This window comes from Lissotriton helveticus, chromosome 4_1, assembly GCF_964261635.1.
Source record: "Lissotriton helveticus chromosome 4_1, aLisHel1.1, whole genome shotgun sequence".
NCBI classification, from domain to species: Eukaryota; Metazoa; Chordata; class Amphibia; order Caudata; family Salamandridae; genus Lissotriton; species Lissotriton helveticus.
This window is the reverse complement of record NC_136063.1, coordinates 474,641,023-474,661,108: the sequence shown is the minus strand read 5'-3', so window position 1 is coordinate 474,661,108 and position 20,086 is coordinate 474,641,023. Positions and strand designations below refer to the sequence as shown.

Genomic DNA, 20,086 nt, shown 5'->3' with positions numbered 1-20,086 from the left:
AACAAGAGGATAACCTTCAGGCTCCTCACCCATGCACACAAGGCACTCCACAACACCGGACCAACGTACCTCAATAGACGACTCAGCTTCTACACCCCCACCCGCCAGCTCTGCTCTGCTGACCTCACCCTCGCCACAGTCCCCCGCTTCCGAAGAGCGACCTCCAGCGGCAGATCGTTCTTCCACCTCACCGCCAAGACCTGGAACACCCTCCCTATCCACCTACAGCTTACCCAAGACCTGCTGACCTTCAGAAAACTCCTCAAGATCTGGCTTTTCGAGCAGTAGCAGCATTCCCCACCCCACCCCAGCGCCTTGAGACCCTCACGGGTGAGTAGTGCGCTTTACAAATGATATGATTGATTGATTGATTTCCCAGGAAACATAGGCCCAGTACAATGTGACCTAAAGTACAGTGGTGGATAATGCAACTTCACCTAGCTACAGTCAAAGAATGATAATGGTGATCTGTACCACTGATGTTTGCTATTACCGCTCAAAAAAAGGAATACTTATGGTTTTCTCATTTCGAAAAAACTACTTGCAATAAAAGTGATAAAAAAGACAAAAATAAAACACACTCAGAGCTGTCCTCCAAAAGTCACAATTGTGTAAATCTGATATAACTTCAGCAGGAGTCGGTCTGGGTGGAATTAAACACTCCTCACACACCCACAAAGCACACAAACAAGAATACACTAATAACAATCTAGCAGTGAGCTACTAAAATGTACTACCTGTCCCGAGGAGATCAAACCCTGCACAAGTACACCCTGGTGCTGGGAATAGGTGATCCAGTGAAGCAGGTGTAACTTATGCACCTGGTGTAAGCCTGGCAGATCATGCTTGGAAGCTGTGACTGAATGTGTGCATGCATACTAGCTTACTGCAAAGGTGGAGTAAGTTTCCCAATGTGGAAAAACACTTTTTTGGTAGTAAAGGTTGATCAAGTGTTAACTTTATACACTGTTTACTGGCATATAATACTAAACATTTTCCCAAGCTGGATAACGGCGTTATCATCCCCAAAGAGAGGAGCGAGGCCATCTTACCTCTAATAGGATTTACAGACACCCTCCATATATTGGTAAGCGGTTACACTTCCAATCTCATGACATCTCAATAATTTTTGATCTACATTCTGTATTGGGTTGGAATTGATCATCAAACTCTGCCTTTGTTTTAGGTCAGCTTTGCTTTGACTACATAGTATACGCGCTCACTATGTAAACATTTTGTTTTGACCCCAACTTGTGATAGCCCTTGAGTAGCTACCTTTTCCAGACAATTCTTTTTTTTTTAAAGTCCATAGCATCATGTTGGAAATTTGAGAATCGTAAACCACCCTTTCATTTTCTTAGATTTGTCATACATTAATTGTATGTGCTAAGTGAAATGAGGTTATATTTGGATTTAAATGTCTGTATCTCGTTTACATCCTGTAAAAAAACGACGCAGGAAGCATCTGTACTGCATCCATCTTACTTCTACAGAACAAATGATTGGTGAAGGCCAAATGCTAAAATTGTGACCTGATGTTGTAGGGACTAGGGATACATTCATGCTAACAGTGTGACTTATCATGTTACATACTCGCACACACTTCTACAAAGTCACTCAAACACAGGGCCAATAGGAAGCAAACTAACACTCGATCCATAGACCGGATCCTTGGATAGAGAGGGGTTGACTTTAGGAGAAACAGACACTGGAGATGCAGAAATAGAAAGAAAGAGACCCTGTATCACACTGGGTAGAAATGAACCTGGCGAGACTCAGTCATGGGAGACATGAGCAAGCACTGGCGAGAGAACAGAAGAAAAGAGGGAAACCTGGATCCTGTAGACCAAGTAGACACAGGCAATGAGAGAGTCGGGTGCATGGTGAAGTGGACATGGGTAATTAGTTGTGATACAGACAAGCAGTGAAATGGCCACGCAGTAACAGAGACGCATCTATGCATCTCCTCGACCCGGGCACTAGGATAAACATACATGGGAAGACCTGGACTTGTGAAGACACAAACATGAGAAAATGACTGGGAGACAAAAGAACAAGGAAATACTTGGCATTTGTTTTGGCAGTCGAAATCTGACCAAGGGCATTAGAGTGCTTCACAAAGAATCCAGATGATATCTGCTTTATTTCCCATTTTTAGGCACAAGAGGATTATGTGATTTGCTCAGAATCACAGGATACTGAGCTGAGGCTGGGATTCGAACCCAGTTTTCCAGGTTCCAAAATCAGCTTCCCTAGCCACTATGCCACATCGCCTCCCCTAAATGCCAATAGCATGACATTGACTCGAGGGAGACACAATCGCTGGAGAAACACAGATATTCCTGGAACAAGTATGTTCTAGGAGCAATAGATGCTGGGGGTACGTACACATTAGAGCGACATAAACCCGGGAGAAAAATAGTGTGAGGACATGGAAAATAGTGAGGCATGCAGTATTGTTCAACACAGATGCTGGAAATTCTCAAAAGACAGACGCAAAAGCGACACCTAGTGAGACATGGACAAGGAGACACAGACAGTGGAAGTCATGTGGAGACACAGATGTGGGATGGGAAAGGAGAACATGGGAAAAACAGGCATGAGAGAATGTGTGGAGCAATTCTGAAACATGAACACATAGAAACATAGAGATACTGGAAAGATACAGACATGAGATGAAGCAGACACAGAGCTACTCAGAGACAAGAACTTGGGGAAAGACAGAAAAACACTTGGAAGGGAGAGATGTTGAGAGGCAAGAACACAGGGTGATAGAGAAATATATTAAAAACGCAGACACAAGGGACATTCACACAGGTAGCCATGGACACTGGTTGGCACAGAGATTCTGCGAGAAACATGTACAGCAACGCATGATTGATATGGGTGCCATGCATACCTCTGCACACTACTCCCACAGGATGGTGAATAGTATTCTATATACTGACCATCCTCCAGCCCTGTTTGGAAACTTGCATAACGAAGTCAATCACTGTGTATAAAAGTTGAGGAAAGATATGGCTGCCTTATATGTGATGAGGGTCTTCTTCTCTAAGAAATATAGACTTTGTTGTTTGAATGGGGGGCACATGACAGAAAAGTGGTGGGCGTTGAGGAAAGACCGGTATCAGTGCACTTTTCCCTCAAATCTTGTACTCAGGATGAATCGGGGAGGTTAGTATAGTATTCTTTGAATGCATTGGCTCCCTACCATGTAGCTTACTAGATCTAGACATCAGGTTGGAGTGCGCGTCTTAGGCTGGGATCTAAAGGAAAAGAGCTCAAATAGCACCTCAGCTCCTCCACAAACTCCTTTGGCTCTCAGTGCCAAATACCACTGTAAACTGAAACCACATGGTCACAACATATTAACCATCTTTCACAGAGGAGGAAAGGCCCACTGAAGGCCGGTATATTCCCTCTATTAAACAAAGGGAATCAAACTCGGACCTGTGAACAAGGCCCTCCTAATCTTTTTGCAAATCTACTAGTTTTACTCTATGGCCGATCCTTATCTTTTTGGCTGACAAATTTTCGAATGGTCTTCCTTTGTCCTCATGATGTTGTCTGGTCCGCTTAAGAATCTGGGGCTTATTCACAAAGGCACGATGGAGTACATAAAGTAGTACTCTTTTAAATTCCATGGAATATCCATATACATTTAGTGCAAATAGAACTGACTGTATCCTCTTTGCATATTTATTAATAAGGAGGTGGATGTTTTGATGGAGATTTACGGCGACAGGTGAGAGTAGATAAAAGTGTGCCCTTGAAGTACTACTTTCCGTGCTAATAAATGCTTTTATGGATCAGCCCCTCTGTTTTCGTAGGCCATGCTCTTGTCTGTTGGCTTCCGTTAACCTTCTTAGTGCTAAGGACTAATGTGAGCTCTAGAAATACAGTTAATATAACCTGAAGAACACCCTGTAGTCAGCAAAGACTCAATGGAGCTCAGCAAGCAAAGAATGAGAGAATACAGACAGATGCCAAGAAAACTGTGGCAAAGAAGCACACCCATGCCTGTATGAAAGGAGTATAAAGTGCAACGTAAAGCACTTGTTAAGATCTAAAGCATCAGCCACAAAGCACCAAGAGTTATCTTAGTGGGGCTGGGAGCAGGGAACTAGGCACACATCTAGATCAACTCATTTAACAAAGGTTGGTGGAGAAGAGTCTGCTTCAGTCTCTGCGGTGTTGCAGCTGTTGTGCATGCCTCCTTCATTAGGGATCCTGTATCCAGACTGATGGAAGAGAATATATCTCACATGTTTAGAGAACATTTCATGGCTGCCAGGTGCCACCTGTCTCTGACACGTCCCTCATTAGGCTAAACCTCATCAGAGAGAGCGAGATTGAGGCGTCAGTCAGTAAGGGACCGATTATACCGTTTTGTGTTCTGCTGCTTTGCTGGACATAATGAGACAGTTCGCATTTGGCAGTCCAGGTTGATCGGTGGAAGCGTTTTCAGAAGCCCAGAGGCACTGTGTTGCTTCTTTGTACGCGGCGGCTTCAAAAGCACTTAACTAGTTTCTATTTATTTATTTTGGACATTTGGTATCGCGCATGGCTCACTCCCAGAGGAGTATCTCGCGCTGTGCTGCTCAAAAGAGGATAAAACATTCTAAAGCAGCCAAACCCTTCTTAAAGGAGGTGAAAGTCCATTTTAATTGTAAGATTCTTAATACAGTAACAAAACAGAAATACCTACTTTTCGAATGTATGAATAATGAACTTTGCTTCTGTTCACTATAGCTAGTACCGCATTACGAGGATTACTTTAAGAACTACAATGTAAACGATGGACCATCTTTATTGCCTCATTTTCAGTTTCCTTCAGGCATCCTGTTTCAGCTGCTAAGCACTAAAACCATCTCGGGCACATGAGTTCATTCAGATTCCGTTGACTTCCTTCCTCCAAGTAGTTCTCATGTTGGTCTGACAATTGTGACTAGCATCGCGCCATCTCTAATGTTCGGATGTATGACGTTACAACGCATACTTTTACAACGCCTACCTTTACAACGCGGTTTTTACTACGCATACCATTACAACGCATAGCGCTTTGGGGTGCTGGATAGTGAATAGTTTAATTTACTATTCAAACTCCAGTCCCCGTGGATAGTAGGGAAGGTTATTGGATAGTAAATTAACCTATTCCCTATCCTAGAGCGCCCCCCAGAGCAATGTGTTGTAATAGTATGCGTTGTAAAAGTTGCGTTGTAATGGTAGGTCGTTGTAAAAGTTTTGTTGTAAAGGTTACATACCCTAACGTTCCTATAACCTTCAAGCCTTGTTCAAACCTCACCTTCTGGGAAGGGGGCACATCGGAACAACAATCTTCCTTCTCAAGGGCCACTTGGTAACACCACTCTGTGTAATGCTCTACACATTGCCCACTTGTTCTAATATTTTTCCATAGGCATCTGAATGTGCTACTCGTATATTTTCTCCAAACTTTTAATTGTAGATACTAAACAACCAAGTTGTGTTTTATTTGACAACATCTAATCTCCAAAGATATTTTATTAACGTTACCTATAAAGAGTATTTGATTATTTCCACTATGTTTCATATGTGTATATGTTCCAGAACAGTACAACCCTGCAGCTTTTCATCGCCATGTGGCCTTGTTGTAATGGATATCTGATTTTGATGGTAACAGAAAATCTCAGACAGATAAGCAGGGTGCTAAAGCCGGCAAGGGTCTCTTAAAATCAGATACACCCTCATAAGCCCCCAGTTAAACCTTCAGTGTTGGGGCCAAAAGCTCCCATAGGGACGGATTTAGTAGCTGCTAAGGTCACTTTGCTGCTGGGATGAATTTGTCACCTCAGCCCAGTGTCAAGTCCTAGGTATGGACTAAGTTACTTTTTTGGTTCTTGGATTGATTTCTCTCCTCGGGGCAAAAAGGAGGGTGTAGCTGACATAATAAGATAGTTCTTCTCTGTAGTCTCACAGTGCCTTTGATTGACAGGTGAAAATGATCCCAGTCTCAGCGCTTGGACGCCCCCGGGCAACAATTCGCGCTCTACAAATCCACCAAATACAAATACAAATACAGTAGAACCATCCAGCAACCTATAGTTGCCGAAGTTGTGCTTTTCAGAGGAAGCTTTGGACCAGTCCTCCAGAAGTCAGAAAATGACTAAGTATCAATATTTCTTGATGGTGGGGCAGTCACTCTCGTTGTCTCATAGCGCTTCGAAGAGCTCAGGGCAGGATTCTATGATCTAGATATCTCTTCAGCAAAAGCTCTTAGGGAGCCCAGTGAACTTTACTTCTAAATGGGCCAAAGGTTTTTTCATACAAGACGGGGTCCATTTTCAGCCTGTTGTGTATCTGAGGCAGGGAGCATTTTCAGCCCCGCAGTGCAAGTGGAGACCAAAAGCCCTTCAGACTTCTTTCTGCAGCAGATCAGGCACAGTTCATCTCTCTAAGGTTTTTTTTAAGGTCCATGAATATTCTGAGGCGTTAGTATGAGGTACCATTTTTGCCCATTACATTAGCCAGTGATTAGAGAATCCGCATTCCCTAGGCTGAGCCATGGCAGAATTCCTACAATGTGTAATCCACGTTTCCAGCACACACTCCCCTTTTCACCTCTCTGCAAAGTTTCCTAGAGTCACTCATTCAAAGTGGTTGAAGTGAGATTTCCTTTTCAGGAACTCTGAGTCATCTCCAAAATCCACCCCTATGTCAGTAAGGAACCCCCCATCTTCCGGGTCTGGGAACAGCCTCCTCTCCTGCTGTGGGCTGAGATGTAAGTCTGAGTGATCTTTCTGGATGAAAGGTCTCTCTCACCTAAGTTCCCTCTCGGCATCTTCATGTAAAAAGAAGGCGGTTGCTGGGTCCTTTTTGATGCCCTTTTTTCTTGCCCTCTTCAATGGCTCTTTGCAGCTGCCTAGTCAGAGTTTGCACCACACGATTCTTCCTACATTTAGAAGAGGCTAATGAGTATTACTGCAGTACAAATCAGTTCAGAAAAAGCGAATCAATAAGGAAATTTCCTGCAAATATCTTAATGATATTAATTCTCCAGAACTGTCATATAACAGCAGAATATAGAAATGATTTATTGTGAAAAACCATATTGGGAATTGTTTTTCAGACTCTTCAAAACGCCTTTTAGCAAACAGTCCGAGTAACTATTCATTCGAACACGTCATGCCAGTTTCAATGTTTCTTTATAGCAATCATTTTTCTGGGTACAATTGTTGTGAATGCCTAGATATTCCTTTTCTAAAATATTCCATTATGTCATTAATGGGTGCAGACTCCTCCAGTCCACACAACTTGAAAAGTTTGGTATCAAGCGTGTTATCATCGATGTACGGGTTTAGATCTAAAACGTGTACAGATCTGTGAAATAGTTACCAATATATCCCAGTGTGGTGCACATTATTTTATCTAAGTGATATCGATTTATGATTAAAGAACCAAAGACCATGTATATAGATTGTTTTGATAGGTATATGAACCTCCTACCTGTCACTCTCCCCCTCACTGAACATAAAGCATAAAATCACTTAGAAGTCAAAAACTGAAAACGTGTGCCTTTAGAAATATATATAAAATAATACATCGTTGTGTCAAATATGAAAAAGCGGTTATGATTTTTGTTGTTCACTGCCTCACACTAGAATCGCCTTAAGCCACACAGGAAGGACGCTGGTGTGGCTTAAGTAGAACTATGTTTGGATTTTGTATTAAGGGACATGATTCAGTGTATAATGCCAATGTACATTACAGTCATCCTTCGTAAACTTCTCCATTACCCTATGGCGGTTTTGTGCAAAGAGGCTGGCGTTTTGCCTGATGCCCTTGTTTGTTTCAAGTTTGCTACCTCGGATTTTAAAGAGTCACTTTCATACACATGTGTTTGTATTTGCCTCGGGCATGGAAGCTCTGCAGAGCGGCTTAGTTTCCTTCATGTTGGGGATATTTGAATACGTTCATAGACCGACGACTCACCTATGAAACTTTGAAGAAAAAAGATAATATGTGTCTTCCATCTGTGTGAAGGAGAAGGCTGCATTCATTACAAGCTTAAACTGATATAAACATTGTCTTTAATGGTCTTTTACTTTGCATCAACTATTATTCATTTTTCCATGTCTAAATGTTGTTTGATTCATTGACTGCTGAATCAACTCGCACTTTACATGCCATTAACTCAAGTTGGAACCCTGCTCTTGAAGTAGCAAAAGAAACGTATATGATGGTGGTCATTTGCTGCTTCTCGTGAATCCACCCCTCTTGACAATACCCCTTTTCTGCTGCTTCACCCTGGTTCCAAATTTTTGGGACCCCAGAGCAAATTTTTTCCATTTAGAGCACTGGATATATCACTGTCATTTTTCAACTTTGTGTTTCCCAGTTACCTTCTTTGAGTATGTTAGAAACCTAAAATAGGGCTCTGCACGTTCCAAATTTAACAGTTACCAATCAAATGCCAGTCACAGACACCTCTCCAAGAGCTCGTTTTAATTTTTTGGTTTATCACCAGTTTAAAGATAGAGGCAAAACTGAACAATAACACTTGCAAAAATATATATTTTTTTAAAACTTCATTTGCATATGTTAGTTCCTTTAGTAACGAAATATTGTGAAACACAGCATAAACGATATTTGTGCTGTAGGCTTGTACTGCCCAATTTACCCAAAACATTAAATGAGGCGCTATATTTCATAAGTGAGTCACAGATTGGTGATCACAATAACACAAGGTTTCAGATGATGTTTCTTCGCACCCTGTATTTTACGTTTCTCCCTGATATAGATTTCTTTCACCCAGTGACTTGTTCGCACAAAATTTAGAGGAACATAGCAGGGTTACATTAACAAAATATTTTTGTGGCCAAAATGCTCTGATTCTGTGTTTGAAGCCTCAAAAATGCTTTTTGTAATGTACTAACGCCATTTTAGCAGGACCTAACTTTTTCCCCCCCAACTCCTAAAATGGTTTTAGTAGCGGGTAAGGAATCACTATTTGGAAGGGGTGTTTTGTAGGCCCAACAGGGATTCCTATCCATGGTTTTGAGCTGAAACAGCAAGTCATTGAATATGTGCCGGCTCCTGGGATGGTATCCCCTTTGTAAAAGGGAGGGAGCCCTCTAGGGCCTCTTCTTTTTTGTGATTGCTAAAAAAAAAGTTTGTTGGGAGTAGTCAGTTGGCCGACGGGAGCACTACCTCCCTAGTGCTGCCGTCGGCCAACGGTGTTAAGGAAAATGGGCTACATTTAAAAAAAATTTACTTTATTGAAAGGCAATCACAGATCTGCTGACCCCACCACCCCTGTGATGGCCTTCAGTCAGAGTGAGTCACAATTTGCAACTTACCTCATGAATATTAAGGAGGTAGGTTGGATTGCGGCCCACCCTGAATCTGAATTTTCCAATATGACATATTTGTACATAGGTCAATTCTGAAAATTATTCACTGGTCGCTAAAAACCTGGTCACTCATTGCAACCACTAAATAGTACATATATCCCCTCGTTTCAAATTGTAGGCCCCAAAGAGCCCCGAGAGCGACTTCTGTGTAGACGTCATAGCATGCAAGTGTGTAGCTTGGCCAGAAAGACTAGGGGAGGGTGAGCTTCAGATTTTCCGGCAATCATCCTGGCATATCATGAGGAGCAATAAATGTGAAACAGCGCATGAGGGGGCTTAATGGCCAGTGGAAAGGGAAGGGAGTGCAGACTGTGCAGGGGTATGTAAAATACAGTATTATGTAAAATAACCATGTTTAAGACCTTCAATACAGGGAAAAGAGAGAGAGAAAGAGAGAGAAAGTGTGTGTTTGTTTTTGGCCAGGTGAATATTTAAAAATTCCAGGTAAAATCCGACAGACACCTTACCACAGCCGACGGCAAGCTCATGTACCCAGCTATTTATGAAATTATATATATTTTAGGGGGTGAAACACCCCAAACACCCTCCCTTGAAGCTACGCCTATGATCGCATGCTATAGATTTTGGAATTACACAGCGTGAAGCGGATGCTTTACTACCACGCAGCACGCTTAGCACTTGTTTAGGAAAAGGGATTCTGGTTTCACAGTTGTAGTAGCGCTCTAGTGTTCCGTCCCCGGAACAGGAAGTGAGGGGACGGGAAACGGAAGGCGGCCATATTATTTGCTTGGCGCCGACCGTAGCAAGCAGTGGGCAGCTCCCGGCGCTCCAGGAATAAAGAATCTTGAAAACCCTCTACACGTTGTGTGGCATTCATCATTATTATAATGGCGACGAGGTATGGGATATAACACCCACGGACACACACGCGACGACATCGCGAGCACACGCACAGTGCGTGAGAAAACGCATATACACCCGGAGCGCGGCAGAGGAGCCGCCGCAAGGCTGGTCATTGGCGCGAAAATTAACCGGCACCTCCCTGAGACTGCGGCAGTACTTGAGTCTGCAACCTGTGCAACGGGGGACACGGCAGCCCTACTACGCAGCAACCACGAAGGACAGAGAGCACCACGAGGCATCAGGGGCATTCAGGCAAGGTGCAAGAAGGAAACGAGGGAATTAGACCACCGTGGTCTCTAGCAAGTGACCAGGCACCCTGGCAGAACAGCGAACACTGGCGGAAGCACCGGGCTCCTCGCACCAAGAGAAAGGAGGCAGCCGACGAGCATTATTGAACCCCACAAAGAGAGTACAAGGGGAGGAAAGTGACGAAGAGTGCAGAGAAGAGGACGCAGGGGGACAGAACGCACCAGGGAGTCCAACCAGCCGGGCGATCACTACAGCAGTGGACAGAAGGAACGCGCCAGTGATGGCAGCCCAGAGCACGTCCCTCACCCAACTGGTACCATTTCTGACAAAAGGAGGCGAACCGGAAAGGAAATGGGAGGACTGGAAGAGGTACTTCCTTAACTATCTGGAGGCTCTGGAAGAAGAAGGTGACACCCAGTTCTCAAGCAAAAGAAAAAAGAAGATCTTGTTACATAATTTAGGCCCGGAAGGACTCAGGGTGTATGACACCATCGTCAAAGGAGAGAGAGTCGCCACGGACACAGAGGTATTTGATCACGCCATTGCTGACCTAGATGCGCACTACAGACCGGTGGTGTGCGTCGCCATCGACAGATTCAACTTCTTTCAGAGGACGCAAAAAAGCGGCGAGACGGTGGATGAGTACGTCGTAGCGTTGCGGAAGTTGGCCCTCACGTGCAAGTTTGGGACGCTGCATGATGAACTAATCAGGGACCAGATTATCATGCACACTTCCAGTTCTCACATACAGGAAAAGTTGTGGGTGAATGGAGATGCCCCACTCAAAGAAATCTGGGCGATGGTCAAGAAAGCAGAATTGTCAAGAAGGTGCGCTCAGGCAGCAAAGAAGGAAGCCCTGGAGTCGCAAACTGTATGCAAGGTAATGATGCCTAATAGAAATGACCGTGCGAGGCAGAGCGACACGCGGAGGAACCAGGGAGGTGGAAGATCTGACAACTCCACCAAGCACCAGACGGACAGCAGGTCCAACAAAGGAGGTAAACCCCAATGTTACAGGTGTGGTAGCAATGCCCATCTGGGAAATGACAAGGCGTGCCCCGCGTTCAGGGCCAAATGCTCTTACTGCAACATTTTCGGACACTACGAAAAAGTGTGTCGCAGAAAACCTAAGAACGCAATGGTACGTTTCGTAGACCGAGGACAGCGGGAAGACACAAGCGACCAAGAAGACACAGTGGAAGAAGAGGAGTTCCTTTACATAGACGTCCAAGTACTGGAAATGGAAGGTTCAAACTCAGATAAACCCAGACTTGACATGCACTTCGGGGGAATACCACTGGAGATGATCGCAGACAGTGGGGCGCCCATATCCATCGTTCAAAGGCAAGTTTGGGAAGACAAATTTGCGCCAAGAATCAAAGAGACCCTTCTACCCATGGACGTGAGACCAGTCACATATACCGGACAAAAGATTCCCATGTTGGGGTACTGTCCTCTCCTGTTTGAATTCAGAGGCCGCCACGCAAATTGTAAGCTATATGTCGCAGAGAAAGGCCCTTCGGTGCTGAGTTGGAAGGACCAGGGAGCGTTGGGAATCCAGCTCAACCCGGGAGGAATCGAAAAAGTCTTACTTATGGACATGGAGAACAAGGAAGATGTGACGTCTTGGCAGAAGGCGTACCCCAAGGTATTCAACGGCCAGATTGGTGAACTAGGAAAGTACACGCATCTCATAAAGCTAAAGGAGGGAGCGGAGCCGGTTATGCACAAAGTGAGGAATATCCCGTTCCGCAGTAGAGAAGCAGTGCAAACAGAACTGGACAGGCTGGAAAGAGAAGGAGTGATCAGAGCGATTGAGAGTGCGGAATGGCTCTCACCCCTAGTGGTAGCCCAAAAGCCGAATGGCAAGGTACGGCTCTGCGTAGACCTCAGAGAATTGAACAAAAACATCGTCATAGACAAATTCCCCCTACCACGAATCAATTAAATGCTGGCAAAAACAAAAGAGGTCAAATGGTTCTCCACGGTAGACTTGTCGTCAGCCTACCATCAAGTGAAGCTACATCCGTCGTGCAGCCATCTCACGTCTTTTATCACACCCTTTGGGTGCTACGAATTTGTGAGGATGCCCTTCGGCCTGGCTTCAGCCGCGGCAGTCTTCCAGAAGATTATGCACAGACTTCTAAAAGACTTAAAAGATGTCCTCTTCTTTCAGGACGACATTTTAGTGATGGGGAAGTCGAAGCAAGACCATAATGAGAAATTCCACAAAGTGTTACAAAGACTGCAGGACAATGGGCTTACTGCTGAGTGGTCCAAATGCAATCTAGGAGTCCAGTCCGTCACGTACCTCGGTCACGAGGTGAGTGGACAAGGGATTACTCCTAAGAGAACAAACATGAAAGCCATTATGGAGGCACCCACTCCAGGGAAGAAAGAAGATGTTCGGTCATTTCTGGGAATGGCCGAGTATTACAGCAAGTTCATTCCCCATTTCGCCACAAAAACGCACTTTATTGACAACTACTCAAGGAAAAGAATAGGTTCCAGTGGGGGAAAGAAGAGCAAATGGAGTTCGATGCACTCAAATAGGAGATGAGCACGGCCATTCCCCTCAAGGGATTCGACCCAAGTGCAGAGTCCATCCTTACTACTGACGCCAGTGACCGCGGCCTTGGGGCAGTACTGATGCAGAAGTCAGAATCCGGAGAGCTGTCGACTATCAGTTTCGCCTCTCGCTCGCTGGCCTCCAATGAAGAGAAGTTCAGCGTTGTGGAGAAAGAAATGCTCGCTGTGGTCTGGGAGATGGAGAAATTTAGGCAATACTTGTGGGGAGCCAAGTTCCTAGTGAAGACAGACCACAAACCTCTAGTCCGAGTACTGACATCCAGTGGTCACGATCACGCAACACCCAGGATTGCCAAGATGACCCTCAGACTATTAGACTTCGTCTATGATGTAGAACACATTCCGGGACCGCAGAACAAAGTTGCGGACTTCCTGAGCAGGGCAGCGGCCATGGAAGACGCAAAGAGCGGAGAGAGACAGGACTGGGAAGGCTATGTGGTGGCCACTATCCAGGACACAGAAGAAGTGATAAGTGCTCAGGACTGGGAAAAGGCATACAAGGAAGACACGGATCTGGAGGCAGTGAAGGGTTATGTCGTCCATGGATGGCCGGAAAAAAGATACTTGAAAGAAGAACTGAAGAGATACTGGGAGGTCAGGGATGAGCTGTCATTGGCGGAGAACCCTGTATTCCTACTCCGAGGTGACAAGGTGGTCCCACCACAGAATATTCTGGATCATCTGATGTCCTTACTACATGAAGGGCACCAAGGAATAACGAAAACGAAAGCCCTTGCCAGACAAGCGTACTGGTGGCCGGCCATCGATGCGCAGGTGGAACGTCATGTGCGTATGTGCGAGTCATGTGCAAAGGCAGACAAGTCACAGAGCATGCTGAGACCGCCCTTGGGGAAATTCCCGATTCCGGATGGGCCTTGGGAGATGATATCGGTGGACATAATGGGCCCAGTCCTTGACAAAGCAGGAACTCAGAAGTACGCAGTAGTAATCATCGACAAATACTCAAAATGGCCCGAAATAAAAATCTTGGAACATGCAGACACAGAAGCTGTGATACGTTTTTTGCGTGCCACGTTTGTCAGGGAAGGAATCCCAAGGATAATTACGTGCGACAACGGACCCCAATTCACTTCAGTGAAGTGGATTGCCTTTACCGCTAGAAATGGCATTGAAGTGAAGCACACACCAATCTATCACCCCGCTGGGAATGGCCAGGTGGAGCGTTTCAATCGCGTGATTATGGGTACCATACAAGCGGCCATTGAGGATGGTCTGGACTGGGAGAAAGAGTTGGAGAAGATGATTTGGGCCTATCGCATCACACCCGGGAGCACGGGATACAGCCCATTCAAGGTTTTACGAGGACGGGAGGCCTTCAAGAAAGACAACACGGCATGGAGGAAGTTAGTAGTACAGAGCAAGTGGTCACCGGCTGTAGTCAGGAGAAATCTGGAGAGAGCACAAGAGGTATACACTGCTCATTACAACAAGAGACGGAACACTCAAGAAGCGGAGCTAGAGAAGGGCGATTGGGTTCGGGTAAAGCTGGCCATCATGAAAAGAAAAGGAGAAAGCAAGTTTTCACCACCCCTGAAAGTAGTGGAGCCCTATGGCCGATCAGCCCTACTAAGTGACGGAAAAATATGGTCCATGGACAGGATGGCGAAGTGCAGCAAGATACTGAAGTGGGAAGAGGAGACGGAAGAAGGAGCAGAGCAGGTCATCGAAGAAGGAGAAAGTGAATGTAGAGGAAGGCAAGAAGAGAATGTTGATGGTGCAGAGAGGCAGGCAGCAGGTGGAGAAGGATATGAGGGAGTGAGAATGAGAGAGAGAAGCGGATGTAAAGTAGAAAGCGAAAAGGAAGTTATGGACAGAGAAGGAGAAGGAGTTAGAGAGCAGACAGAGAACAAGGCGTCGGGAGGAGATAGAAATGGTGAGAGAGTGGAGACCCGAGCAAGACGCAGAGTAAAGACACCTGAGAGGTTCAAGGACTATGATATGAACTGGAAGTAAGATCTTTGTTACATTGTTTGGTATATGCATAAAGGGGGGAGATATGTAGTAGCGCTCTAGTGTTCCGTCCCCGGAACAGGAAGTGAGGGAACGGGAAACGGAAGGCGGCCATATTGTTTGCTTGACGCCGACCGTAGCAAGCAGTGGGCAGCTCCCGGCGCTCCAGGAATAAAGAATCTTGAAAACCCTCTACACGTTGTGTGGCATTCATCATTATTATAACAGTGAGTGACTGCGCAGAAGAGCTGCTTGTGTTGAGGTGTTTACCTTTTACAGTTCATGTGCCACGCCTCAGATAGGAAAGAGACTTACCATTGTGTGGGTGTATTCTTCAAGCTTTTTGTCATCATACGATTTATTTGCTTTCTGCAGTAGGTCTTTTAAAAAGCTCTGCAAAACAAAGGTATTTCATAGCTAAGCTTAGCTTGAATAAACATGTATTTTAACATAGTCTTCCTTAATGCCAACAGTGGATTGGAATACTTAAGTGCTAATACACATTGAATATTATAAGAAATTACCATACAGTCTCAAGTATGCAAACAACAACGTACCCCTGCTGATTGATCGGCTCCACGATCGGCTTCCAAGGAAAAATTGCACATTACTTCTAACAAGCAAGAACGAATGTTTAGGATTCCTAAGTGTAGTTTGATTCAGATGTGTAATTTTTGTATATTTTCCCAAAAATAAAAAAAGAGATTTGTGTAATGACATAAATGAAATTAGGAGTGACAGCTTTGTAATGCTGTCCGCAGTTACCTAAAATGGAAAATGGCACACCACCGTTTTTAGATTTCTGCAACACTTATGGAGAAATAGGTATTTTTCTTTCAAATCTGTTCCTGAGCTCTTTCCCTTTCCCAAATCCCCGTTTTAGGCCTGGCAGCCGCCAAAGGCCTCTTTTGTTGAACATGAACATAGGTTTTTTTTTTTACGTGAGCCCCCTTTAGCCATTGGTTGCTTCGAGTGGCTCCACTTCAGCCATTCTTTTGAGACGATGTAATACATTTTAACTCAGGGCAGAAGGTTTATTTCACCGTCATGCTATAGGTTACTGGATGCAATCTTCTGTCTCCTAGGGCGTGCTGGCATTGCAATGCATAAGCTGTTTTATTTTCAGGAGTACGAGCACCTGTCGTGAAATCTTTGCCAAACGGATATGCCATCTTGGAAAAAAGGCTTTATTTACATAGTACGCAAATACTCTAAAGGATTTGCCAAGCTTTTTTTTCACGAAAATAATTAGGGCCAGATGTAGGTAATTTTTATTTACCGACCTCTTAAATACCGAGTCACACCGACTCGGTATTTAAGAGGTCGGAAAATAAAAATACCGAGATGTAGGTAATTGCAGATGTGCAATTACCGAATCGGAAACAGTCGGTAATTTCCGATGTGGTAAATACCGACCAGTTAATGCCCATGCATTCCTATGGGCTTTGAAGCCCATAGGATTGATTGGGCATATACCGGTCGGTATTTACCACATCGGAAAATACCGACTGTCACAAGGGTGCAGGGGGTGTCACTTTGACACCCTCTGGCACCCCCAAAAGAGGCTCGGGTGCCATGTGGCAGGCATACCTGCCCTAAGGGCAGGTCTGCCTGTCATATGGCATAGGTGTGCATGCACACATGTGCATGCACACCAGAAACGGTATTTTACCATCAAGTAGTATTTGATGGTAAAATACCGATGTGGTACTGCTTGTGGGACTCAGAAGAGTCCCACCTACATACCAATTGTCCGGAATCAGTAATGATACCGACTCGGTATTTTACATACTCGGTAAATTTACCTACCGGTAAATTTACCGAGTCTGTAAATTACAGGGACCTACATGTCAAATTGCTTTTACCGGGTGGTAACGGCCGAATTCGGCCGTTACCACCCGGTAAAAGCCTACCTACATCTGGCCCTTAGTTTTTTGTGTGCATAACGCCACTTCATGAACTATACATAACCACGTTTTTATTCACAAAAAGGCCTAAAAAGTATTTTATGATTTGTATCTTCATCCCTAAATCAGTATTATTTATGCTGTTTTTTTTACAGAGCTGTTCCCTGTACTGCTTTTGCCTATATTATTCCCCTGAAAACCAAAAGCAGGTTTCTTACACTGCCTGTTGTTTCTAATCTTGAACATTTTTGTTTTGATTACCCTTCCTGGTCCCAGTGAGGGGCTGCTCGCTTGAACCAGGAGACCTTCCAAGTGAGCTCTCTAAGAGTGCCGCCCCCAGGAACAACAGGCTCCTCCCCTGCTAGCTCAGACTCACCTACAGCACTTGTGTCTCCTCTGCCCATGCTGTTGGGTCCCAGCATTTGTTTCTTGCAGCTTATGTTTCTTTTCGCACTCCCAGTGCTGTACCTGCCCATGCATCCCCGGCCTCTCGCCCTTAATTGAAGATGAACATGTTTTGGGTGCCTTCTATTTATTGTTTTGAACCCTAAGCAGCTTTTCTGCCTCCTTAACACACAAGAACATTGTAGACAGTGGTGCTCACAATAAAGGTACTTTCCCACTGTCTCAATGGTTATACCTGTAAATATTGGGGTAAATCATTACAGGAGTAAATGTTAATATGAAAATGTAGGTTTTGAAACACGCCCTCTATGGTCTACGGTGCAGCCACGTTTATTGCCTTTGTTCTGTTCAGCATTTAACAAAAGGAGAAGTTTTAAGTGGTAATGACATCACTTCCTGTACTGCACCTTCTGTCTGCAAGTGCATCTTTCGAACAGGAATTGCACCACTTTCATGTGCACCTAACCATCACTGGATGAACAAGGATGCGGTAGCACCAGCTTCAACAAGGTGGTGTTTTGAAGCCTGCACACATTCCACCCACCTGTGGCATATGGCGCTTTACCCTTGTAATTCACCCAAGTGGTTCAGACAGAACTCGACCTAAAACTGATGAATTAGCCACGTAAGGCCCAATGTTAAATGCTTTACCTCAGGATGCCTTGTACTCTTAAACAAGTATCTGTTAGTATCCAACTTCTATTTTAAAATAAGAAGATCGTTAACAGGTGCACCCCAATATTTCACAGCAGGTTTGAAATGCAGGTTTGATATTGATACATGCACTGTCTTCATAGTAAAGAGTTCAAACTGTTTTTGGGAAGAATTATCTTCCTGGATTGAAAAACTCAAATTCATTTATGCTATGCTGGTAGTTCAAACCCACACTCGAAATACTTCATTGGCTGTCAGTGGATTAAATGTATATTTTTGTGCAATGTCCATAAATGTTTCTATTGTAGAGGTCTTGGTTACCTGCAGAAACTGGCACCTCACTATGCCTTACCAAAACCCTTTCCCTGCCCGGAGGATGAAACACTGATGCCTGACTGGCGGTGCTTGAAAGTACATGCAACGCAGTGCAGCAAGCAAACTTGCTGAATAGCGTGAATGGTAGAGAGCTGAACAGCACCATATCTAAAAGATATGATGCTCTCCAGCTTTCTACCTGCACTGGCGCACCTGAGACTGCCTAGCGCCAAAGCAGGCACCTTTACACCATGGTGCAAGGATGCCTGCGTAACAGACAGGACTGCTTCTGTACAGGAAGGGATTCCTCCACAAAAACAATCCTTAGAGGCCTATCCCACTTTCCATGTGTGTTCAAGTAAGCAGCACGTGTGGAAAGAGGAAGCAACAAGTAGAACAAAAGTGATGCAACCCTGACGCAAAATCTTAGTAAATCGGGGCCTAAGTGTTCAAGGACTTCGACTCTGTACTACACTCATCTTGAACTTTAGATCTGAACTAAACTACATTCAGTTCAGGAAAGCTGTGAAAACGATTATTCAGACTTGTCTTTAACTGTACTCATTTCACCGCAGGAGTCGCAATCCACAAATTTCAGACAGTTTTGTGCATGTATCCCACTGAACGCTAACCTCCCCTTCCTAACACCTACTGCATTTCCTTTCCTCCAGTCGGGAAAGCACAGTGAAGTTAAAAGGCGAAAAGTAGTTCTACAGAAAACGTCCTAATAAATATATACACTAAATAGTAGCAAAACATATCGTTATTATCACCATTATTTCTCAAAAAGAAGCATTATTTAACTTTTCATTAATTTATTTTCTACATAATAGTATTTTCATATTATGATTTACATTGTCTCGTAATATAATTGAAAGTATGTTGATAACACAGAGGTGAATGATCCCCAAGCTCCTGAAAATATGTCCATGTGTAATACGTGTAATATTAGGTGTTCAAGATTGTGACCTTCACCCTTTGCTGAAAGAAGCTGTGGTCTGGCAACATAAGAGGGCAAAATATATCTCATATCAAGTGATGACCTGTTTGATTTATTTGTCTAGAATCCCATAGATATTCATACACTGCATGAAGAACAGATTTCACCACAAACACCACAAATGCTTTCATGGATTCCCTAATTTTAGAATATGTTAATTTGATTTAATTTAATTTCTCAAAGCAGATTCTTAATTTCTCTGCTAATTAGGTCATAACGTTTTTTCATTAACTATAAGACTAATTTCCCTGGTGTTCTGTGCCACAAACAGGGGTTGCTTTTCTAGAGAAATGTACAGGAAATCGAAGCCAGACTAGTGGCAGGCAGAAACCCTTGAAATCTGGTTCTGATATTCCTGGCAGAGGTTATGAACCTACTCTCAGGAGGTGATCCGAATTCAGTGGGTTTGGCCATGAGCATCCACATTTTATGTTGCTAGTTAATCATTTCTTTTCTTTTCTCTACTCAACTATATTTGCTCCTTGATGTATTTTCGAACAGTATATCAGTGTCAGAATATATCTAACATAAATATCGTGGCCTAATTATTGTCTACACAAACCTTACCCCATTGGAACTAATGTTAGAAAAGCATTACCTGGTGGACATTGTTTATGTAAATGATATTACGCACACTATATTTATGCCAGACAATATTTAGATACAGAATCTTCTGACAGAAAACCTATTGGTGAATTCTCAGGTTCAAATGCCAAGAAAGGAAATGTTCCACCTAAGAA

At 44.1% G+C, this 20,086-nt stretch overlaps 1 protein-coding gene across 1 annotated transcript in view; it reads right to left on the bottom strand.

Annotated features, from left to right (window-relative positions):
• The window catches only part of CALB1 (calbindin 1), a 182,913-nt gene that overhangs the window by 22,737 nt on the left and 140,090 nt on the right, over positions 1-20,086 (bottom strand). Inside the window, exon 6 of the mRNA XM_078687061.1 lies at positions 15,381-15,458. Within this exon, the coding sequence (XP_078543187.1) occupies positions 15,381-15,458 (78 nt within the window). The remainder of the gene's footprint in view (positions 1-15,380; positions 15,459-20,086) is intronic.